Raw genomic sequence first — 21,505 nt, 5'->3', positions numbered from 1 at the left:
GCACTATAACAACCAAAGCGATTGTGTCAGAGGCAGCAGCGAGAGGAGCACAGCTATAATTGTGCTTAGAGCCCCTTCAGGTGCCAAAGACCCTCTGAGGACCGTGCTCTGCTGTCACACAGTGGTGAATTTATTCAATTGCATCCTGAAAATGAAACCAGCTGCAAGTGCTGACAAGAAGACACTGAAGACTCAGGAAGCAGAGTTGAACCGAATTTATTGATGAAGAGCAAGTTTGATAAAGTGGTCATCTTTGTTCATTGGTAATTTAATGTCATAATCTAGACCCGGTCTGGATTTTAGTCGCCTTTAGAGTGTATTCAGACAGGGCTGCACTCTTTTTCATTGTCAGACTTCATCACCACCTTAACAGAGCAGGCCTTCTCATTCACAACCAGCTCACACTCCTCAGGAACATCTACAGTGTTTGCATCGGGGATCCTATGATACAAAAAGAAAAAAAGAAACAATAATAATCAAAAACAATCTCAGGGGTTTTGTTCATTTAGTAACTCTAAAATTGGAAGTTATCATTGTTAAAGCCTAAAAAGAGAACTTATCACAGTCCTACGAGTAAGAAAGCTGAGAGAAAAGAGGTTTATTTGTTTAAAGAAAAAATGCCTTAATGATTAAAAAAAAAACAATAATGTGGAAGTCTTACTTGGTACAGCAGCTCAAACCCTCGCTTGTACAAGAGCAGTCCATGCAGTCTCTCACCCATGCAGAGTCAAAATCATGCAGCTCTCCATCCTTATCCACACACCCTACATGTAAAGAAATGAAAACACAGCTCAACTCAAAGGAGTTGTTGACTTACTTACTCAGAGGCACTCCTTACTTGTGTTTAAGCATCTATTAGTGTATGCATAGGTGTGGTTAAGGGATTAGATGTGGAATAAATGTCTAATATCTGTAAATCATGACAGAGAAACCTTTCCCCCACACCCAGTGTCCTGCTGCACTGCTGCAGTATTGTATCTGTACAAGAAAGGTCTCATGTGACTCACCTTTTGGAGGGTTATTTGGATCTTTGACCTCTAACTCCTCGAAGAAGCATTGAGAGTGACAGAGCACAACGAGCCCCAGCAGACAGACAAACACATGTAGAGAGGACTGAAAGAGAAACACATTTCATACTAAAGTAATTTCTATCCTTTTAAGACCTTTAACATGACAGGAAATGGCCAACTACTGCTTCGACTAACAACTATTCTGTTCAGTTGACACAGTGTATACACAGTTGTACCTTATATCTTACATAACCCGAGGCGTGTGTAAATATAAAATATAATTCTGAAAAAGCAGAATGATTTGCAGGTGTCATAAACTCAGTGTTTAAACTAAGATATTTTACTAATTCATGAAAATTATGAGCTTATTTTGAATCTGAATTGACAGTACCACATCTAAAAAAAAAAGTAGGTACAATTACTAAAAAGAAAGTCAAAGATTTGTAATTAGGTTCATTGGCAACAGGTTAGCAACAGGACTGAGCAGAGGTTTACCAATCTGCAAAAATCTGCCTCTACAAATTGTGGAAGAATTTCAGAATAATGTGACCCAACATAAACTGCAAAGACTTTGAATATTTCATCATCTACAGCACAAAACATCATCCAAAGATTCAGAGCATCTGCAGAAATCTCTGTGCGCAGGAGATACGGCTGAAAACGAATTCTGGACGTTTGATCTTTGGTCCATCAGGCAGGACGAGATTAAGAACAAGGATGAATCTGTCACGGAAATCCCTGCATGGGCTCAAAAAAAAAACACTTCCAGAAATCACTGTACAAAGTTAACTGTGTCATCCACAAATGCCACTTAAAGCTCTATCATACAAAGAAGAAGCCATATATGAACATGATGATGAAAAGCCACCATCTTCTCTGAGCCAAAGCTTATTTAAAAAGGACAAAGTGAACCAAACTTTTGGTCGATCAAGAAATATTTTTGTGGACTATAGTTAAAAAAAGAGTGGATGCAACACAGAGATAAACAGGGAAGCTTTGGTACCATTAAATTAATTTTAAAAAATGTTAAATTTTCTCTTTTTAAACACTGGTATGATTTACATATTCTATGGTGAATAAAACATGGGTTTATGAGATTTAAAAATCTGTTTTCTTTTACATTTTATAACATTTTTGGAACTGAGTTTGTGAAATATATACACTCTGACAACAATTACGTGATTGAAATCTCATAACTATTCATATTTACATTTATACTGAAAGTTATTTTAAAAAATAGCTGTGATTAGAGAATATATAAAAGAAAGTGTAAAATACATACCATCCTCAGTTATGATGTATCCCAGCCAACAGAAAAACTGTGTGTGAAAATTCGGTAGTCACGGATTTTATTAAGGTGTGACTCCCATGTATATCATTATGATAATATTTAAACAGTGATGAACGTTTTTTATCAAATATTTGTTTTAAGGTGGAGAAGACCAGCAGGTTATGTTGAAACTGCATATCAAAAACAACATTTTCACCAGCGATAGAAATGGTTTGTTTCTTCTCACGAATCAAACTCAAGCACAGTGAAAAAGCAGCCGTGAAATAATTAGTCAGAAAAACAAAAGTTATTTTCCTTGTCTAGCAACTTTTATTCCTGAGCCAAAAGGCAGAGATTGATTACTTGCATCGATAAACGATACACGTTGTAAACAGTTAAAGAGATAAAAGTTTGGATCAGACACTGCACTTTTGAACCTTTGCTTAAAAAAAACAAACTGCTTTTAAAGCTTTATAGGCAACAGATGATATCTCCATGTTTCTACAGTCACCACTTAACAATCAGTAAAAAAAAAAAAAAAAAAATCAAAAAAAAAATCGTAGAAAACCATGACAGAGTATCAAACTGGGATAAAGAAACAATTACACATATAAGGTTTAATGTGCAAAATATACATTTTTTGCAATGAATATTCACATACTTTATTGAGTTTAACTCTGAATATAGGGAGCTCTATGTCAGTGGTGAGTTCATCTTAGTGCAAGTGAAATAAAAGACATTTTTTATGTTAGTGCAGAGGATTTTTTATTTTTTTTTGCACATCTAAAGAAACGAGTGCTCCTTTGGTAGCAGCTATCCAACAGGTGTCAGATATGTTTGCAGCAAAGCCTGAGCTCTGAGGCATCACCACCTCAACTTCCGAAGAGGCACAACTACAGTATCAACCCACAGCTATCTCATTAGATTTCTGCTGTAATTATCAAGTACCACCAAAAACCCAAACCACCACCGAACAGTAAACAAACCCAAAGCAGAAGCTAAGAATGACAAAAGTGATCATTTAAAGGCAAATCTTCAAAGAAAATAAATGTACCTGCATCGCTTAGCCAACAAATAAATCTCATTCTTTTCCTTTGGCAGTGTGCAATTACATTTAAAGGTACTGCTCAACATTTTGAGACAAACACTTATTCAGCGTCTGATATAATGTACATATGAAACTGACTTTTTGGAGTCATGTGACCGCTAACCACGTGATGTTAACTTTTGCCATTTTGGACATGTGACAATATAGGCCAAGTAAATAAGGCCCCACTCTCACAGGTGTAGAGAACATTCAGTGACCCGACCCCCACCAGTTACTAGGGAAAAACGAGTAATCCCCTACTGGTTGGCAAAAACCTCTTTGAGATTATTTTGATTCCCCATAGTTACGTAGCATGAAAACAGCAACTTGTCTGCAATCACTCACCAACTGCTCTCCAAAAAGTAGTTAAACTGTGAGAAGTCCAACAAACAGAGACTATTTGACTTTAAAGTGAAAGCAGAAGTTGAGTTTTAAAAATAACATTGTAAACTGTGAGAAACAGCTTTTATTTTGGAGACAATCTCCATTTCTGGTTTGCGCTACACTTTTTCCAAGTTTCACTACCACTCAGTGGTTAGTAAGAGAGTATTTCCACTTAAGTTGGTATCTTCCATGCTAACTACAGACGTTTACAATGATCTTCTTGCAACCACGGCAATCACAGGGTGAATGTATTTTTCTTAGCAACTGGTGGTTGTATCATGTCCAACATGGTGAGAAATCTGTTGTCCTGTGAGAAACCTCTATAGTTAGCAGCCAGACAGCATAGCTTAGCTTAGCGTAAAGACCAGAAACAACCAACGACATTTATCCAAAGTTAAAAAATAAAAAAATAAAAATCCAAACAACAAATATCAAAACATCAGTATTACTAAAACTTGATGTTTATAAAAGAGTTTATCATTTCAAATGTGCTGGTAGTGTACCCTTAAACAGACCCTGGTCAACTATACCCCGGTTTCCAGTCCATGTGCTAAGCTTAGCTAAATGTCAACATAGAAGTTAGCTAACTTCTATATTGACAGCTAATCTAACATGTAAGAAAGTATTGTTCCACAACTGTCACTTTTATCAGAGAAATTAATCAAAGAGAACATGTTTTTAAGTTTTTTTGTATAATAAATTATCAAGTTTTTTCACTAAGGCATTCACATTAGAGTCCCATGCATGTTTCCACTACTGTAACTTCAACTTTATCCAATCAGAGTTTTCATGAAGGCCGGTTTACTGAAGGGCCAGTGATACTGGTTGGGGACGGGTCCATTCACGTTACACTCAAAAAAGGAGAACATGGGGAACCAAATGCGTGCCCTTCGGCTATGCTGGTAGGCACGAGTGTTAGCTAAGGTGTGATAGTAGAGGAAGAGGCGGGTGGTGATGTAGAAGGCGATGAACACGTCGATGGAGTAGTGCTCGTGAGCAGCCAGGATGAAGAAAATCCCAAACAGGTTTAACACCCAAGATATGGTGTGAATCAGATTCCATGTTCGTGGAGTATCTGCAATTAGGAAACATAATTATAAGACATGCTCAGTGTATTTTATGTATATCCAAAGCTTGCAGACATCCTTGGTACTAGTTTATTTTGAGCTGGACAGCTGGTATGAGATATTTGTGCTGATATACTTTGTTGTTGCCAAATGTGCCACTGTGCATTTTGTCCAGACATATCCACTTTGGTCTTCTCTATCCAAAAGACATTTTTCCAGAGGTTTTGTGGTTTGTTGAAAGGAAGTTTTCAAAGCTTAACATTAATGCCATGTTCTTTTTAGGGAGAAGAGTCTCGTGGCAACTCTTCCAAACAAGCCATACTTGTTCGGTCTTTTTCTGATTGATGGACTTCAAATAGTTTGGAAATGGACTTTAACTGCTCCCAGACTGATGGGCAGAAACAACTGTTTCTGATACATTTCATGTTTGGCATTGTGTTAACACTTGTCTAAATGCTCCAAATCAACAAACAGCCGCTGCAAACCTCTACTGTGATAGAGGTGCTCACACTTGCTGATGATCAGATATTACTTACACTTGTGGTCTTGATTCCTATGACAGAGGTAAGCCTGTGCTTAGTTGTTTTATGCATTACTTCTGCATTTTGGCTTATCTATTGTTAAATAAATAATGACATGAGGTGTATTTAAGGGAATTTAAGACCTGCTGAGGAACAGGTGATTTATAAAAAAAATTAAGTCCCAATACATAAAACCTTAGAGTTAAAAGAAGGTGTACTTTCCTTAATTATAATCACATCATTTCTTTCCTACTAGTAAAAATACAAGACCTAACAAGAAAGTACACTCTCACTAAACTCATTGAAAGCCGAACAAAATAATTAATCCTCACATTCAGTCACAAAGAAGTTGAGCATCGTGATGACAACAGTGTGCCCACTGAACATGTAGTCTCCACAGGTTTGCACGCCTGTCAGAGTCATCCCAAATCCACTCCAGATTGTTAGAGCCCTCTGTATCTTTCCCCAGGTGTCACCATATGTCTGAGGGACAAAAAAAACCCCTCCAGTAATTAGTCATGCTGTGAATCACAGTGGCAGCTGTTTATTAGTTATCACCGCAGTACAGCTGAGTGATCAACTGAACTGTAACACTGCCAACAGCAATGAGAATAAAAATAAAAAAAACTCCAGGAGGAAAAATGATTTGCACTTCCCACCTTGCTGGCACACTTCAGGTGCTGCCCTGGCACAGAAAGCGAGGTGGCAAACATGGTGCAGCAACGAAGCAAAAACACCGTTCCCATTAAAGAACACAGCCGTCTGAAGAGGATGGACCTGAAACACAGACGCACGCCCAACTCAGCGTAATGTGATGGCAGCAGCTAGGAATGTGCAAACTGCAGAAACGGGACCTATGGGCTACCTGTGTTTGTGAAGGAGCAGGATCAACAGAAACATGTAACATAAGATGAGACCACAAGCTTCAGCCATGGCAAAAGCCCAAGGAATTCTGGGTACACTGTTAAGAGTACAAAAACATGCATATCAGAAAGCAGATAAGATATGAGTGCAGCTCAATGTGTACGTGAACTATGGAGCTTACGTTGCTCAACAATCCCTGGAACCACCATATAGATACTTATCAGTGCAAAATATGCAAAACATATAAAATATGCAAGCTTGTACCTGTCCAGGAATATATCAGGCAGCGGTGGGTATGTCCTCATGTCAGGGACGCGCTCATGTACGATGACCATGACAAAAGATGTGAATCCAAAAACAAGAAAAACATATATGGAACTGATGACTGTTTTCCAAACCTCTGGGTCCAATCTACCAGCTAAGTGCTGCCTACACCTCCCGTTGGAGTGTGTGTGACACAGCACCTCTCCTGAGCTGTATCCAGATCTATTGCTGTTCCTTGACCGCAGCTCAGTCCCGTTACACAAGCGATCACCTCCATTACACCCGTCAGCTCCATCGCAGCTCCACTTGACCCCAGTAGTGCCTGTGGAGAGCCCGGCGGGAAGACTGTCCGAAGGTGAGAGGCCCAGCTCCTCTAGCTGGGCCTGGTTTTTTCTCTGGAGCTGGCGGAGGGCTATGGTTAGCCTTTTGATGTCTCCCAGCACCGTGAGGCCCAGAGGAGGACCCCTCAGGTCGGCCTCAGTCAGAGCCAGCAGACTGAGGCCGTCCAGGCGGTGCTGTGTGCACAGTAGCTCCACGTACTGCCCAAAACCTTCTTCCTTCAGCCACTGGGCCACCTGCTTACAGCTCCAGGCACTCACATCATCTTCCGACAGTGCCATGCTGCTGCAGAAACAAACACTGTTAAGTAACGTGGGGTATGACAGATAAAAAAATAACTGAAATTACAGCGGCAGAGAAAAGAAGTATGCACACGCACACACACTGATGTTCTGACTGATCAAAGGGTGCTGTTAACAATTCTCTAAAGCTTGATAATTAAGTGCCACGTCCTCCTCTGCATTTTGATCACTTGATTTCATAACTGTTCAGTGCCATTCTTTTAATGCAAAACTGCCTGAAGCTCACCCACTGATACTTCTACTCAATTTGCATGAAAATTAACACGAGCACTTTCCCCGCTGTTCATATCATACAGCGCTGCAGTTATATAAATTATTCATAAGTTTGCTGATTATTCTCCACAGTGTAGCGGTTTATACATTCGAATAACAAGCGAGAGATCGCTGGTTTGATCCCCGGGAAGAGTCATGAATCTCTTTGGTTCATCCAGAAGATCATCTGGGGTGTAGATCTGCCAAATTAAATATGCGGAAAAGCCCGCTGTGGCGACCCGTTATGAATGACAGAGCAGCTGAAAGTAGCTTCTTTATTCTCCAAACCATTCATGTTTTTTTTTCTTTTTTGGCATGAAATTTGATTTAAAAAAAAAACAAAAAACAGCATCAGGCACAGCAGCATCTCAAACAAAACAGTATAGTAACCAAAGTAAAACTAAATGAGAGCAAATTTCAACAAATTTATTGTTTCTTTAGTAAATATATGGGTTAGAGGTCTGTTATTTTTGTCACAGATAAGCATATCCATCATGACTTCTCCAAAACTGGGATTTGTAATCCAGCCGTCCCAGAATTGAAGCCACTTTGATAATTTAGAGATTGTTAGATGGACAAAATGAGTCCTTTCAAGGTCAAGGCAAATTGTTATTGCCGTATTTTACAGTTTTCACATTTTTGGTCACTTTAACAATTAAAAAGTCATCATTTTTAATCAGTAAGTGCAGGGTTAATTAGCCGAGGGGTTGGCTGCCTGCTTGTGCTCTTATTTAGTGAAACTCTGCAGTGCACGCTGCAGCCTGCTTAGCTGGTTTTGCCTCATCTGTGTTCAGGTCAGTGACTGTACGTTAGCACTTTGTCCTGCTTTAGCCAGGACAGAGTGTCCCACCTAAAGCAGGAATTCAAAACCCCAAAACAGTGAGTCACTAAAAAAAACCACAGGAGACTATAATCAATCTTTGCTTTGCAGTTCGCTCATTTCTGCCCTTTGAACTTCTGACAAGCTCACCACTGTACAGCTCCACTCGTACTCCAAAGGTCTACAAGTTCAACCAACACGGCTGTAGTACTGTACCGATGGCCTGCCTGCTGAGTCGACACTATATACAGCCTTGAAATTTTTATTTTGTACTGAACCAAACCGAGAAAATCCAGGAATAATTCTTTTTTATCATGATGTTAAACAGGCTCATTATGGAGCTGACTGATTGAATGATTAGCTGATCAAGCAGCAAAAAATTAACTGACAAAATTCATCAAACAATCCCTCTAAGAAGCAGAAAATCTGGTAGAGTTTCTGGAACGTGCTGTACATTTTTTCATAATATATTCTGACATTTTAACAGCTAAACATTTATGACAAGATTAATTGATTTAAAAATAAAACAGCCTAAATACTAGATTCTAGCCTCAAAGCTTTTGTTGGTGGTTTCTGAATTCCGCCTTCAGCCTGACAGCCACACCTAGTATGACATCACTCCTCTGGCACTGGTTCAGTTTGGCACTGAAAGTCACCGCTGATGAAAATCCCTGAAACCTACAAGCAGCTCACTCACCGAGGCGTGTGCAGATCTGCTCCCTCAAAGAGAAATAAGTTATTTTTAACTAGCCTCGAGATTTTACTGGCAACATCCCGCAGCTACTTGGGATATAAAAGTGCCATGTCAGCTTGTTTGGCTGGCTTACAGTGAGTCACAGTCAGGCAGTAGGACACAGCTCAGAGTGTGTGTGTGTGTGTGTGTGTGTGTGTGTGTGTGTGTGAGAGAGAGAGAGAGAGAGAGAGCGAGAGAAAGCCCTTCAGTGTGTGAGAGAGACAGAGGCAGCTCAACAAAGAGCTCATAGTGTCTTTTCACCGCAGAGGCTACAATGTAACGTCAGATTGCAACATTTCACTACTAGCTCAGCAACTTTCTTCACATGAACAAAAATGTTCAACTTAGAGCAAACACGTCACAGGAAGTCCACTTTACTATAACCAATGATCGTCTCACTTACCAAACATCCACTGTCACTGCGCTGCTACAAGGTGCGGATGAGCCGTCTGTTTACTCCACCGCTCATAGGAGTATTTCACAGCCAACATGCTTCGGACTACTAAGCAACAACAAACAGGAAGAGGCAACAGCAAACAAAAAGCAGCCAAGAGGAGCAGGATGCTTCCTGCGAGACTTCAGCTCAAAGGACACTGACATCTGCTGGTTACACTTGGAAAGCCTGGGATTTCTATAATCCGTCAACTTTGACTGTTTTATTGTGGTTTTCGTTCTTAAAACAGTATTGTCATTCTTGCCTTGGCATTCATTTCCCCCCCTTTATAACATTCAAAATTTTTTATATGAGGTTATGTTATACATCAATATCTCATGCATGAACTTAAGCTATGTATAAGTGAAGAGTGTGCTATCGTTTTAGCAACAAATCATTGATGAAATGAGCTGTTTTCATTGTCATTTTGGGGCATTGAATATTAGTGTCAAGACGACTGCGGCAGTAAATCTTGTTACTCTTTTAGCCGTGAAAGCATCATTATGTAGAGGAAAGTAGGAAGAAAAGTTAATACAAACTAAACCTATAATGTTAAAAACATGTGCCATCATTCACTAAGCAAATGCTTATTAGAGATTACAATAAAACTGCATTTATGTATGCAGACATGGTACCTACTAAAGCATCAGAATGGGGAATAAGGGTGATTTAAAAGTCTCTAAATGTGGCATTGTTGCTGGTCTGGTCTGAGTATTTCAGAAATGGCTGACTTACTGGGATTTTCTTGCATAACTGTCTTTAAGGTTTACATAGAATGGCCCAAAAAACAGAAACTATTCAGTGAATGGCAGATCTCAGAGTGAAAATGCCTCTGGACTAACTGCTTTAAGCTGCTGGGAATTCTCATTATGACCAAGATATGCAGAAGAGCATGGATAACACACGATAACACACCTTTCTTGAACATAACAATGAGTTTATTGTACTCAAATGGTCTCCTTGGTCTCTCAACAGATAATTATATTCTCAACATAAATGTTTTTAAATAGTTTTTTCTATCACGTTTAAGTAGATCTCATGTCATATACCTTTCCTACAGATTGTACCGTTGAGTCTGCCATAACTGGAAAGCAAGCTTGAGAGGTTGACTGAGAACCAGTGCCAATGAGCCACCTGTTTTTGACAGTCAGAGGCTGAGTGAGGTGGAACTGCTGCTGAAAGAGAGTCAAGGCGAAGGCAGCAGAGTGCAGCTTGGTTTCATTTTGGTAAAGAACAAAGCAGACCGTCTGCCATTGTAAAAACTTTGCAATGACAGACAGAAAGTCCTCCTCAGGTGCTGCCACAGGGATGATATGTGATATACAAGATTTGGAGCCAAAACAGGAGAAGTGTGTGGCAGGGGGATCAGAGAGAAAGTGGGAGATCCCATCTCTCCAGGATCTGGAGGAGGTTTTACACTCAGCTCCACGCTCCTGTCGACATGGAGACGAGGTGTGGCCGAATCTGTTTCTGGGAGACATGTGAGTATCGTGAGCTGGATTTAAATTCAACGTATGCACATCTGGATTGTATTCATGTGTTACATCTGCTGTTTGTGTCAGGTTTATGTCTCATGACAAGTTTGGGCTCTACCAGCTAGGGATCACTCATGTGCTGAATGCCTCACATGGTAAACTCTGCTGTAAAGGTAGTGATGATTTCTATGGAACCACAGTGAAATATTACGGAGTCCCTGCCAACGACCTCCCCACATTTGACCTCTCGCCATATTTCTACCCCGCAGCTGAGTTCATTCACCAGGGTTTGACATCAGGAGGTACTGCAAGCAGATTTTCAGAGAGGATGATACAGATCTGAGTTTTCATTATATTTGTTTCTGCCTTTTCTGACTTTCAGGGAAAGTGTTTGTGCACTGTGCTGTGGGTGTGAGTCGTTCAGCTGCATTGGTCCTAGCCTACCTGATGATTCATCATCACCTCAGTCTGTTGTCCTCTATACGTTGTGTGCAGCAGAAGCGCTGGATTTTTCCCAACAGAGGCTTCCTGCGACAGCTCATAGACCTGGACCAAAAACTGCAGGATGATGGTTTAAACGAGCCAGAGTAAGAAAGCCAGAAACAACCCTCTATTTCCTCCTCCATTTGCACCATTTATTGCATGTATAAACCAAAGTGTTCAGCTTCATTCACTCCCCTCCCCTGTCCTCTTCTAATGTGACATCAGTGGTATCAGAGCGAGCTCCTGAATTCTCCCCCTGGGGTTTTTTAGCATCAGTGAACAGACCAATCAATGCTACAGCGTTACAACATTAAATAACTACATCCAGACAGTCCGAGAGCACACTGAACACAGAGAGCTAATTTTGGAGCCAAGCAGCGTTCAAACAACCACCTGCTCATGCCTCTCACCGAGCTGTAGACTTCGGTGGGAAGGGGGACGGTGGGCACAGACAGCCAGAGCAGTGCGGGGGTGTGCTGAAGGAGCAGTCTGCGTCCGGGGAGAATGTCAAGGAGCAAACAGCTACAGGACCTGCTACTCATTAAAGAACTGGAGGTCATCTTGGATTCCTGCCCTGTGGGGCTCACACCGGTGGATGAAGTCTGGCCCAACCTGTACATAGGAAATGTGTGAGTGTGCTTTTGTACAACATCTTTCTGAATTCTGTTGGAGAGAAATGCCTGCTGAAAAGGAGAATTTGTATTCCTTTTACATTTAAGTTATTTAGCATTTATAGACACTAGACATGGCTGTTCTATTCTTTAGTTTTACTCTTTTTTCCATCTTTTTCCATGTCTACAGGGCTGTAGCACAGAATAAAAAGACATTGCATAAGCTTAGCATCACTCATGTCCTGAACGCAGCGCACTCCAAGCAGGGCAGCATTGGTGACCAGAGTTTTTATGGGAACACCTGCGTTTACTTTGGCATCCCAGCGGAGGATTCAGAGGACTTTGACCTCAGTCAGTACTTTAAACCTGCAACTGACTTCATACACAAAGCCCTGATGAGCAAAGATGGTAAACTGAATGTGAATATTATACTGGTTTTTTTTTTCTTTTCAAGAGCTGGCCCTCATGATATTTTCCATCCTTTTCTACAGGAAAAGTTCTGGTGCACTGCATCATGGGTGTGAGTAGATCGGCCACTTTGGTCATAGCGTACTTGATGCTGTGGCAGCGTCTTACTCTGAGAGATGCTCTGAAGCATGTTGTCCAAAAACGAGCCATTTACCCCAACCGGAACTTCCTGTCCTTCCTCCTCAAGCTGGATGAACAGCTGACACGAAAGAGGAGGCTGTGTCCTATTCTCTGACAGCCTTTGTTCCTCACTGCACCTTCATTTGATTAATGAACACCTCTCCATATGTAGAACTCCACTCTAATTGGCGATCAGTAGTTTGTAAATATGATGTGTAATTAGATTTTGCTTGATGTAGTTGCAGGTGTAAGTCTGGAGTGACCTTTATTTATTTATTTTTATTTTCGAGGTTGTCTGCTGCCTTTCTACAGTCCAGCAGCAGCAGCGCTCACACTGAGCCTTTATGTCATGTTTCTCCTGGTTTGTTTTTCCATATTTAAATCATATTCAAATGTTCTCTGTGAGTGTTAGGAGTCCTGCTCACATGCTATGTACGGACAGTTTTATGAAACCCATTAATGTTTTGTCAAATCTCACTTAAATTGTTTGGTCAGATGCATAATGTTCAAAAATATGTATATCTGACTTCTAACAAGGTTGAACCTTGAACAGTTTTCCTGATAAGACACCTACTTTTTTAGTCAAGGATTCCTCAAATAAAATAATTATTTGTTTCATTTTGCTTTTTTTTTTTTTAATTGCCAAGAGCTTACTTAATATTGCCTAATCAATCTGACAAAAACAGGTATGTCTAATTGCTGAGCTGTATATCTTAACAGTGCTCTGTTTGATTGAGATCTGGTGACTGTGGAGGCCATTTGAATTCAGTGAACTCATTTAAATGTTCAAGAAAGCAGTTTTTATTGATCTGAGCTTTGTGACACAGTCTTTCATCCTGCTGGAAGCAGCCATCTGAAGATGGTACAGTGTTGTCACAAAGGGATGGACATGGTCAGCAACAATACTCAGGTCAACTGTGGTGTTTAAATGATGCTCAGCTGGTACTAAAGGGCCCAAAGTGTATCAACAAAATATCTCTACAATCATTCCAGCACCATCAGCTTGAATGTCGCAGCAGAAATCAAGATTCATCAGAACAGCTGATGTTTTTCCAGTGTGCTGTTGCACAATTTTGGTGAGTCTGTGCAAACTGTTCTTTTCTGACAGGAGCCACACCCACTGTGGTCTTCTGCTGCTGTAAGCCAAAGTTAAATGTGATATACGTTCGGAGGTCCTCTTCTGCATACATTTGTTGTAACAAGTTGACCTTGACAAGTGGTTACATGACTTTATACTGCCTTCGTACCAGCTTGAAGCAGTCTGGCTTCAAGATGACCTTTTTAGACAGAGTTGTGTGGGGAAATCACATTAGATAAATGGACTGGTTCATATATAGCGTTTTTCTACTTCACCTGAGCACAAAACTTCAAAAATTCAATAATGTGAAGTTATACAACTTTACACTCATTCATACAAGCGCTTTTCCCCCCAAGTAAGTGCTTTTTATCTAACATTCATGTACACTCTTTTGGATGCATCACAGAGCAACTTGGATTAGTATCTTACCCAAGGATATTTGACATAGGAGATCTAACCACTAACTTTCCATTTAGTAGATGACCTGCTCTACCTCCTGAGCTGCAGCCACTTGTAGATCAGCAGTTTCAGGAATATTTAAGGTTGTTGGTGCCTGTCTGCTGCCAACAACAATGCCACATTCAAAGTCACTTAAACCACCTTTCGTCCCCTATCCGGTGGTTAGCTTCAACTTCAGCAGGTCACCTTCACCATGTGTACATGCCTGAATGCAATGACTAGCTGCCATGTAAATGTAAGTCATTAGATATTTGCATTAACAAGCAATTAAACAGGTGTACTGAACAGACTGGCCCGTGAGTATGTATCGAAATGGAAGTAGCCATGGTGACATTACTTACTGGTTCCTGTTTTAAAACTTTGAGTCACGGTCACATTCTTGTACCTAATAAAGTGGCTGGTCTGTGTACATAAACAGTTTTAAAATGATGGCAAAGCAAAGGTTTATTTACTAAGTTTGGTCATTAGTTGAACTTAGATGCATGAAAGGCAACTCTGAAGTGGCAGTTTAAAGGGTAATTGATTTGTCAGGATCAGATTGGTAGTGTCTGGACCAACTGGAGACCTATTACCACTGTGGGTTTTGTGTCCGCACGCAGAGGAAACCTTGAACAACAGGAAAGAGTTCAAGCAGGAAATGGTTAAACAAACAAGAAATAAATTCAGCTTGAAAAAAGCAGATAAAAGCACTTCTGCTACCACACAAGCTGACAGAACAAACTGGTGGAGACTGGTAGATATAGTGCTGGGCCTTGATTGGATGATGAAGTGTAGGTGTGCCATCAGGTGTTTGCTCAGGAGTAAGAAGAGACCCAAAAGATAAAAACATTATAATTCTGACAGGGACCAGAAAGAAAATATAGGATGAGAACTCCAAAATAAAAGTGAGGTTATGCCAACTGTTACTGTTGCACTATTGCACGCCTAAGGTCATGCAGTCTTCCTTTCTTTAATTGGTTATTTGATAGTAAACAGCCTAAATCAGTATGAGCAGATTAAAAGCAGATAAAGCTAATAAATCACTGGTGAATATCATCCACATCTCTTAAAGGGACAGAGCAGCAGGCTTTACTCTGCAGCAGGGTAGCAACTCAGACACACGCAGAGCAGCCACGTGTTACATAACAGTCCACAGTCATCGTGGAAACATGTGAGCTAATGTTAAAGTTCACAGGATAAGGCTCAGGGTTGCCCCATGAGAATGAAACATCAGGTCTGCATTCACCATGAATAAAATGGGTTTTGAGTGCCTGAACAGTGAACACAGTATGTTAGATAACTTTGTCACTTTTGAGTGTATGATTACAGAGTTATAAAAGGAAACAACCCCAGCTATGTGTGACTGTGATGAACAAATAAGAGCAGGCAGAGTAGGAGAGGAAACCGAAGCGCCTCGAAGTGAGGTAAGTTCATGAGATTGGGCTGGTTTGGGGGATCTTTCAGGTAAGAAACATTTAGAAAGAAAGCATGTGTGGCATCTTGAGAAAATCCCACTCTCAGGTCTGTGTGTTGTTAAAAGAAGCTGGGATGACTAATAAGTTTACATAACAAACATTAACATTTACAGAAGCTTTTCATAGTGAAGGGCTAATAAATGACATGTGTTTGTGCGATTTATGAGTGTCTGTGTGTTTGTACAGTATGTCTCTTAGGGATCCTCCGTATGAACCTCCCTCTGTCTCAGAGCTGCAGGAGTTTCTGCTCGCTGACAGACGACCGACTGGACATGTCAATCAAGTCTGGCCTAACCTTTACATAGGCAATGAGTATGCGTGCACATATTAACATGCACACACATCTATAAACATTCTGCACTCGTGCAGCACTGAGTGTGCTATTGTGTTTCAGGGTAGCAGCTCGTGACAAGGGCACTCTTCACAATCTGGGCATTACTCACATTGTAAATGCTGCTCATGGAACCCCCAACCCAGGCCACGGGCTCTATTTCTACGTCAACACTGGCCCGCGCTTCTACAGAGACATGTCAGTGGATTATTATGGTGTTGAAGCTGATGATGCAATGGACTTCATCCTCAGTCCATTCTTCTATCCAACAGCAAGATACATCAGAGCTGCACTAGCCATGGGAGGCAAGTGGGCAGGGTTACAGCATGTGGCTGGATTAGATCTCAGTGTCATACAGCCACACCATCTAATGAGATTAGATTTTATTCTTGACTAAAATAAGGAATCCTTATTTTAGTTTGGATTTAGATTTGGTTTCTGGCTCCAGCTTTAAAATTAGGATTTCATTTATTAAGCAGAACAAGCTCTTCAAGCTCTTCAAGCCTTATGTGAAAAAGTGATTGCCCCACAACGACCACCACGTTTGACTGTTGGTATGACATTCTTATATGAAAAGCTGTGCTAGTTTTGCAGGAGATGTAACAGGTCTAAAACCTACCCACATTGCTCACTCCTGGGAAGGTTCAGACATATTCCAGTTTTCCTCCATTTGTGCATTTGCGCCCTCACTGTGATTTGCTGGAGTTTCAAAGGTTTGTAACACTTTTCGGACTTTGTTTCCCATCTGTTCTTGAGTTTCTTTAGATTTCGGCATGATGTGTTACTTTTTGAGGTCTTTTGGCCTACTTCACTTTGTCAGACAGGTTCTATTGAAATGAGTTCTTGATTCATCAGGCCTGGCAGTAATCAGGCGAGTGAAACTGAACTTAGCTTTCCAAAAAATGCTGTTAATCATGGTTAATTCATGATTTAACAAGAGGGGACAATTACTTTTTCATACCAGGTAGTAACGAATGAAATCACAATTTAAAAACTGATGATGATTTGAAACATTTAAGTGTGACAAATGTGCAAAAAAAAAAAAAAAACAGACCAGGAAGGAGGCAAATACTTTTTAACAGCATTATATATCTATAAATGGTATTGAGGGTAATGTTTATCATCTCAATCCCAGGACGGGTGTTTGTACACTGTTTGATGGGCGTGAGTCGATCTGCAACCTTGGTGCTGGCCTTTTTGATGATTGTTGAGGGCCTGAGGCTGCAGGAGGCAGTAGCCGCTGTCAGGCCGCATAGAGACATCTGCCCAAACCCAGGCTTCCTGCAGCAGCTCCGTAGCCTCGACATGAGCCTGGAGAGAGAGAGGAGGAGACGAAGACAGGCCCAAACACTGTAAAGATACAATCAGTCACACACAAACCCATAAGCATCCACATATGCAAACACATATGCACACACACACAACACACACACATCTTTATTGCTGCAGGAGTCACTTAGCCCGGCAGGAAGAAACGGCATCTCTGACAGAGCTGAGGAACATCCTTTGGACAAACAGGAAGCCGGTGGCACCCGTCAATCAAGTCTGGCCAAACCTCTACATTGGAGATGAGTGAGTGGAAAACTCAAATGTATCAAAAACGATATTCTAGTAAATCAGTCTGTATGCCGTGTGTGTATGCAGGTCTGTGGCACGAGATAAAATCACACTTTCATCTCTGGGTATAACTCACATACTAAACGCTGCAGCAGGACGACACCGCATTAACACAGGCCTGCAGTTCTACAGAGACCTCAAAGTGGAATACCACGCTGTTGAAGCTGCAGACCACCCCGAGTTCAACCTCCAGCCTTTCTTCAGATCAGCCGCACAGTTCATTGACAGTGCGCTGAAGAAAAATGGTTAGAGGCTAAGCAAATAGACATGCATACATTAATGTTAAGCAATCTGCGAGTTACTTTCAGCTATTATTAAAAGGACTGATCAAAATGTCTTTCAGGGAAGGTGTTTGTTCACTGTGCCATGGGTGTCAGCCGCTCTGGAGCGCTGGTTTTGGCGTACCTGATGATTTGCCAGGGCCTGTTGTTAGTGGAGGCTATCACTGCTGTGCGTCTGAATCGAGACATTGGACCCAACTCTGGTTTTTTGGAGCAGCTGAGGCAGCTGGAACTGAGCCTCAATACACAGAGCAGACAGATCCCAGAGGAGGACTGTACCAACACATCCTGATAATGAACACACTCAGGAACGCTTCATTCCTCCCTTGATTGGCAACCTGTGTTATTTTAATTAGTTTCTATCAAAATAATTAAAACTTTAAAAAAGGTCTGCGTGTCACCTATTTTATTCCCTTGACTTTTTCAGGCCTCCAGAAATAACTCGGCACTGACGAATCGTGACTGATTCTTGCAGCTGTCCACACATTAGTGACATTCCTCTGATGATGCAAGATGCCACTCGTACTGAACAACTGAGTTTGTTTCTGTTTAAAACAGTGCCTGAACAGTGCGTGCTGTCATGTTAGGGGTCTCATATACAGGATTACATTATGAAAGCATGCCATGTGGAGAGATCAGGTGTTGTAGTCTAACTACCTAAAAATATCATGTTAAACACTGAGCCTGAGAGAGCAGTTACCATTCCAGGTCTGTATTTCAGTCTTCATTGCTTCCTCCTGAGGGAGGTTCCTGTTGGTACACACACATGTACAGCCACCGGACACAAACTCGCTCTCTCTCTCTCTCTCTCTCACACACACACACACACACACACACACACACACACACACACACACACACACACACACACACACTGACATCCACTGAGGAAAGTAGAAGTCTGCGATCCACATTTAACAGAGGTGAGTCGTTTCTTTATACTAAATTGCTCGTTTTTATTTAATATCTGTTTTTTTCCCCCCCGACTTGATGTCACACACCTCGTGGATCATTGGTGGTTTCAGTTCAGTGTGACTTCAGTGTGAACAGTGTTTCAAAGAATGTGCATGAAGGGCTTGGTATGAAGTGTGACTAGATGAAGAACAAGGCTGCCAATGCAGGGGTCCTAAAAGCTTTGAACAATTGGTATAATTAATGTGAATCTATTAGCGGAGAGCGAGATTAAAAAAAGTCATTTAAATTCCTATTTGGCTCCCGATATCTCGTGTACTATTCTGCTATTGTTTATTATTAATATTGCAAAATGTATGATCAGTTAAGCAGCACCAGCAGCGATGATGCAAACAGAAAATGTCACGTCTGTCGCTTGAATTTGTACGTGACATCCAAGAAACAGCATGTGTTGCGCACACAATAATACACAACAATATTACACAGAATACTGAATGACAACATACGGTTTGTGTGATCGTGGACAATCATAGTTAAACCCCTTTTCACGTTTCTTACTTACAGACATATTTTTTAATGTGTTTCCATAGTAACACTGATTTCAAAGTTGCATGCAGTATTTAATAATAATTTAATCTTAACTGGCATACAAAAAGAGAATATTGCTTTCATTTATGAATTTGTAAAATCCCTAAATTAATAAAACCATTTAAATATTCTTTACAACATTATTTTTTCTAAAAGTCTGGTCTTCCTACATCTTCTATAGCCATTGTTTCTGTGGGTGATGTACTAGGTTTACAGTTATTTTCACTATTGATCGTTCATTTTTTGATTCATTGCTTTTTGTTTCAACAAAAATGAGAGAAAACAGAAAGGAAAAACTACAGCTTGGAAAAAGGTAAAACCAGATGTTTACATTGGAAAAGCTGGAGCCGGTTAATTTTTGGCATGTTGCTTATAAATGACTGATAAGTATTTAGGAAAAAATGCTCATGGACTCCATAAACATCCTTGGCATATAGGTGGTAATGTTAGATCCCTGTAGAGCTTTGGGACAGATGGCAGTGTGCAGGAGGTGATTAATTTCAGGCATATGTGTGTGTGTGTGTGTGTGTGTGTGTGTGTGTGTGTGTGTGTGTGTGTGTGTGTGTGTGTGTGTGTGTGTGTGTGTGTGTGTGTTGTGGACAGCACAGGAAAACAATGTCCTCTTGCATGGTGAAGTCCAGAAGTAGAAACCCATATGCAGCTGTTCAGGTGGACCCAGACAGCGCTTACATCACTCCAGGAACATTAGACCTTGAGCAGCTGTTCTGGACCGGCACCACAGCTCATTACACACACTTCAACGAGGTCTGGCCAGATGTCTACATCGGGGATGAGTGCGTAAATCTGAGTACTGCAGATGTCATTGTACTTATCAGCCCTTATACAACTATTCAGTCAATTGTGTCAAAAGTTCATGATGACAGCTTCATACTGAGTCTGTGTTTGCATAAACACAGGAAAACTGCTCTGGAGCGGCCTGGTCTGAAGGATCTGGGGATTACACATATCCTGAATGCAGCAGAGGGAAAGTGGAATAATGTGCTGACTGGTGCTCAGTACTACAGAGACATGGAAATCCAGTATTATGGTGTAGAGGCTGATGACAAACCCACTTTCAACATGTCCCAGTACTTCAGGCCTGCAGCAAATTTCATCCACGAGGCCCTCGCTCACCCACAGAGTGAGTCCTCCGGGACTCTGAGGAAACCTTTGAGTTCATTATCTGGAGGATAAGTTTGTTTGTTTCTAATAAATCCATATATCTTCATTTTTTCTAGACAAGGTCCTGGTGCACTGTGTGATGGGCCGGAGCAGGTCAGCGACACTGGTCCTGGCATACCTGATGATGAAACACAATTTAACTGTAGTGGACGCAATTGAGCATGTGCGACAGCGCCGCTGTATCCTGCCCAATCACGGCTTCTTAAAACAGCTCAGAGCCCTGGACATTTCACTGCAGGAGGAAAGGCTGAGACAAAAGAAAGAAACACAGGACCAACAGTAAATACTAAGAAAGGAACTTAAAAATGTATTTTAACTTCATGTCATGTTTTCATGGATATTATTTTTTTCTTTTAATATATAATTAAAGTCATGTTTTCAGTAACCGAGTATGAATCTCATTAAGTTACTCACTCTGATTCAGTCCATAACTCTGTTTTCATGTAGAAAAGATTTCCTTTTCATAAGATTAAAGTGGTCTTAAAGAATAGTTCTCCAGGCTTCCTGAGGTTCTTTTAAAGTTTTTCTTTGGACATTTGTTGCTTTTTCACTTGTCCTGTCATTTTCAGCCTAGTCCTTGTAACTGACCATCTAATGCTATGTTTCACATGATGAGCCAGTGTTGTGTGTATACAAAACAGGCAACATAGCAAAGAATCCATCTGAATTTGTCTTTAGGCACTTTGTTACTAGTGGTTTGTTACAAAAAGACATTTTTTTATTTGAATCTGCTGCAATCTTTAAAGAAATGAAGAAATTATGAACCAACTGCTTCATTTTTTAGTATATTGATGCCAAACACACTGCCAGAACCCTGCAGAATGATTCCTGCAGACCAACAGCAGACAGAATTTTGTTGCCATCTGCAGAAAGTTAGTGAGTACTGCAAATGTATTACAAGATCTCAGGGAGTGGCTCAAAACCTTTTGACCACAAAAACAAAGTGTTAGTTACAGCAACTGAAGAGAAAAAAAAACCTTTGTTTTAGGTATTATCCAAACTCTTCTACATAAAGAAAGGAGGCCATAACGAGCCATGAGAGAAACCTCTGAAATATGAGGTGCACTTCACATTATATAAAAAATATGAGACACAGAAAA

The 21,505-nt window shown here is 40.7% G+C and overlaps 6 protein-coding genes across 10 annotated transcripts; 4 read left to right on the top strand and 2 right to left on the bottom strand.

The window, feature by feature from the left end:
- Nucleotides 1-200: 200 nt before the first annotated feature.
- On the bottom strand, nucleotides 201-2,337 carry LOC101467103 (beta-microseminoprotein). Its single transcript, XM_004555925.3, has 4 exons — nucleotides 2,293-2,337; nucleotides 1,008-1,113; nucleotides 662-764; nucleotides 201-441 (listed from the first exon to the last, which is right to left on the bottom strand). The coding sequence occupies exons 1-4, from the start codon at nucleotides 2,293-2,295 to the stop codon at nucleotides 321-323; spliced, it is 333 nt and encodes a 110-aa protein (XP_004555982.2). The 5' UTR covers nucleotides 2,296-2,337; the 3' UTR covers nucleotides 201-320.
- Nucleotides 2,338-2,587: 250 nt separating this feature from the next.
- LOC101466639 (sphingomyelin synthase-related protein 1) lies at nucleotides 2,588-9,448 on the bottom strand. 3 transcript variants are annotated; one of them, XM_023153083.3, is made up of 6 exons: nucleotides 9,317-9,448; nucleotides 6,468-7,088; nucleotides 6,205-6,300; nucleotides 5,999-6,116; nucleotides 5,672-5,822; nucleotides 2,588-4,826 (listed from the first exon to the last, which is right to left on the bottom strand). In XM_023153083.3, exons 2-6 carry the CDS (start codon nucleotides 7,085-7,087, stop codon nucleotides 4,522-4,524), a joined length of 1,290 nt encoding a protein of 429 aa, XP_023008851.1. In that variant the 5' UTR covers nucleotide 7,088; nucleotides 9,317-9,448; the 3' UTR covers nucleotides 2,588-4,521. The 3 variants fall into 3 exon arrangements, with proteins under 3 accessions (XP_023008851.1, XP_004555980.1, XP_004555981.1); XM_004555923.6 differs by having other exon boundaries at nucleotides 6,468-7,091; nucleotides 9,317-9,426; XM_004555924.5 differs by lacking the exon at nucleotides 9,317-9,448 and adding an exon at nucleotides 8,878-9,174 and having other exon boundaries at nucleotides 6,468-7,091.
- A 15-nt stretch (nucleotides 9,449-9,463) lies between these two features.
- On the top strand, nucleotides 9,464-11,620 carry LOC101466055 (dual specificity protein phosphatase 13A-like). Its single transcript, XM_004555921.3, has 4 exons — nucleotides 9,464-10,827; nucleotides 10,909-11,123; nucleotides 11,204-11,408; nucleotides 11,530-11,620. Exons 1-4 carry the CDS (start codon nucleotides 10,616-10,618, stop codon nucleotides 11,549-11,551), a joined length of 654 nt encoding a protein of 217 aa, XP_004555978.1. The 5' UTR covers nucleotides 9,464-10,615; the 3' UTR covers nucleotides 11,552-11,620.
- zgc:153981 (dual specificity protein phosphatase family protein) lies at nucleotides 11,579-13,121 on the top strand. The gene is made up of 3 exons (XM_004555922.5): nucleotides 11,579-11,933; nucleotides 12,106-12,323; nucleotides 12,407-13,121. The coding sequence occupies exons 1-3, from the start codon at nucleotides 11,809-11,811 to the stop codon at nucleotides 12,616-12,618; spliced, it is 555 nt and encodes a 184-aa protein (XP_004555979.1). The 5' UTR covers nucleotides 11,579-11,808; the 3' UTR covers nucleotides 12,619-13,121.
- A 2,100-nt stretch (nucleotides 13,122-15,221) lies between these two features.
- dusp13a (dual specificity phosphatase 13a) lies at nucleotides 15,222-18,112 on the top strand. Of its 2 annotated transcripts, XM_012920388.3 has the most exons (7): nucleotides 15,222-15,443; nucleotides 15,681-15,806; nucleotides 15,889-16,130; nucleotides 16,961-17,177; nucleotides 17,275-17,397; nucleotides 17,470-17,687; nucleotides 17,786-18,112. In XM_012920388.3, exons 2-7 carry the CDS (start codon nucleotides 15,682-15,684, stop codon nucleotides 18,013-18,015), a joined length of 1,155 nt encoding a protein of 384 aa, XP_012775842.2. In that variant the 5' UTR covers nucleotides 15,222-15,443; nucleotide 15,681; the 3' UTR covers nucleotides 18,016-18,112. The 2 variants fall into 2 exon arrangements, with proteins under 2 accessions (XP_012775842.2, XP_076747834.1); XM_076891719.1 differs by lacking the exon at nucleotides 17,786-18,112 and having other exon boundaries at nucleotides 17,535-17,653.
- Nucleotides 18,113-18,291: 179 nt separating this feature from the next.
- On the top strand, nucleotides 18,292-20,841 carry LOC105941012 (dual specificity phosphatase 29). Of its 2 annotated transcripts, none has more exons than XM_012920393.3 (4): nucleotides 18,292-18,646; nucleotides 19,832-20,017; nucleotides 20,141-20,364; nucleotides 20,462-20,841. In XM_012920393.3, the coding sequence occupies exons 2-4, from the start codon at nucleotides 19,839-19,841 to the stop codon at nucleotides 20,686-20,688; spliced, it is 630 nt and encodes a 209-aa protein (XP_012775847.1). In that variant the 5' UTR covers nucleotides 18,292-18,646; nucleotides 19,832-19,838; the 3' UTR covers nucleotides 20,689-20,841. The 2 variants fall into 2 exon arrangements, with proteins under 2 accessions (XP_012775847.1, XP_012775846.1); XM_012920392.3 differs by having other exon boundaries at nucleotides 19,827-20,017.
- Nucleotides 20,842-21,505: the final 664 nt, after the last annotated feature.

Source organism: Maylandia zebra, linkage group LG13 (assembly GCF_041146795.1).
Source record: "Maylandia zebra isolate NMK-2024a linkage group LG13, Mzebra_GT3a, whole genome shotgun sequence".
Taxonomy (NCBI): domain Eukaryota; kingdom Metazoa; phylum Chordata; class Actinopteri; order Cichliformes; family Cichlidae; genus Maylandia; species Maylandia zebra.
This window is presented reverse-complemented; position numbering and strand designations above follow the sequence as displayed.

What these genes read in the sequence shown, in the direction of transcription:
- LOC101467103 (XM_004555925.3), bottom strand. An exon ending in TCCAAATAACCCTCCAAAAG is followed by an intron (nt 765 to 1,007) that starts GTGAGTCACATG and finishes CTTTACATGTAG; the next exon opens with GGTGTGTGGATAAGGATGGA. An exon ending in GGTTTGAGCTGCTGTACCAA is followed by an intron (nt 442 to 661) that starts GTAAGACTTCCA and finishes TTTGTATCATAG; the next exon opens with GATCCCCGATGCAAACACTG.
- LOC101466639 (XM_023153083.3), bottom strand. Translation starts at nt 7,087, where the DNA reads ATGGCACTGTCGGAAGATGATGTGAGTGCCTGGAGCTGTAAGCAGGTG. An exon ending in ACCTGAAGTGTGCCAGCAAG is followed by an intron (nt 5,823 to 5,998) that starts GTGGGAAGTGCA and finishes TTTGTCCCTCAG; the next exon opens with ACATATGGTGACACCTGGGG. An exon ending in CAACTTCTTTGTGACTGAAT is followed by an intron (nt 4,827 to 5,671) that starts GTGAGGATTAAT and finishes TCCTAATTGCAG; the next exon opens with ATACTCCACGAACATGGAAT.
- LOC101466055 (XM_004555921.3), top strand. Translation starts at nt 10,616, where the DNA reads ATGACAGACAGAAAGTCCTCCTCAGGTGCTGCCACAGGGATGATATGT. An exon ending in AATCTGTTTCTGGGAGACAT is followed by an intron (nt 10,828 to 10,908) that starts GTGAGTATCGTG and finishes TGTTTGTGTCAG; the next exon opens with GTTTATGTCTCATGACAAGT. An exon ending in GATGGTTTAAACGAGCCAGA is followed by an intron (nt 11,409 to 11,529) that starts GTAAGAAAGCCA and finishes ATGTGACATCAG; the next exon opens with TGGTATCAGAGCGAGCTCCT.
- zgc:153981 (XM_004555922.5), top strand. Translation starts at nt 11,809, where the DNA reads ATGTCAAGGAGCAAACAGCTACAGGACCTGCTACTCATTAAAGAACTG. An exon ending in AACCTGTACATAGGAAATGT is followed by an intron (nt 11,934 to 12,105) that starts GTGAGTGTGCTT and finishes CCATGTCTACAG; the next exon opens with GGCTGTAGCACAGAATAAAA. An exon ending in AGCCCTGATGAGCAAAGATG is followed by an intron (nt 12,324 to 12,406) that starts GTAAACTGAATG and finishes CCTTTTCTACAG; the next exon opens with GAAAAGTTCTGGTGCACTGC.
- dusp13a (XM_012920388.3), top strand. Translation starts at nt 15,682, where the DNA reads ATGTCTCTTAGGGATCCTCCGTATGAACCTCCCTCTGTCTCAGAGCTG. An exon ending in AGCTGCACTAGCCATGGGAG is followed by an intron (nt 16,131 to 16,960) that starts GCAAGTGGGCAG and finishes TCTCAATCCCAG; the next exon opens with GACGGGTGTTTGTACACTGT. An exon ending in CGAAGACAGGCCCAAACACT is followed by an intron (nt 17,178 to 17,274) that starts GTAAAGATACAA and finishes TTATTGCTGCAG; the next exon opens with GAGTCACTTAGCCCGGCAGG.
- LOC105941012 (XM_012920393.3), top strand. Translation starts at nt 19,839, where the DNA reads ATGTCCTCTTGCATGGTGAAGTCCAGAAGTAGAAACCCATATGCAGCT. An exon ending in GATGTCTACATCGGGGATGA is followed by an intron (nt 20,018 to 20,140) that starts GTGCGTAAATCT and finishes GCATAAACACAG; the next exon opens with GAAAACTGCTCTGGAGCGGC. An exon ending in GGCCCTCGCTCACCCACAGA is followed by an intron (nt 20,365 to 20,461) that starts GTGAGTCCTCCG and finishes CATTTTTTCTAG; the next exon opens with ACAAGGTCCTGGTGCACTGT.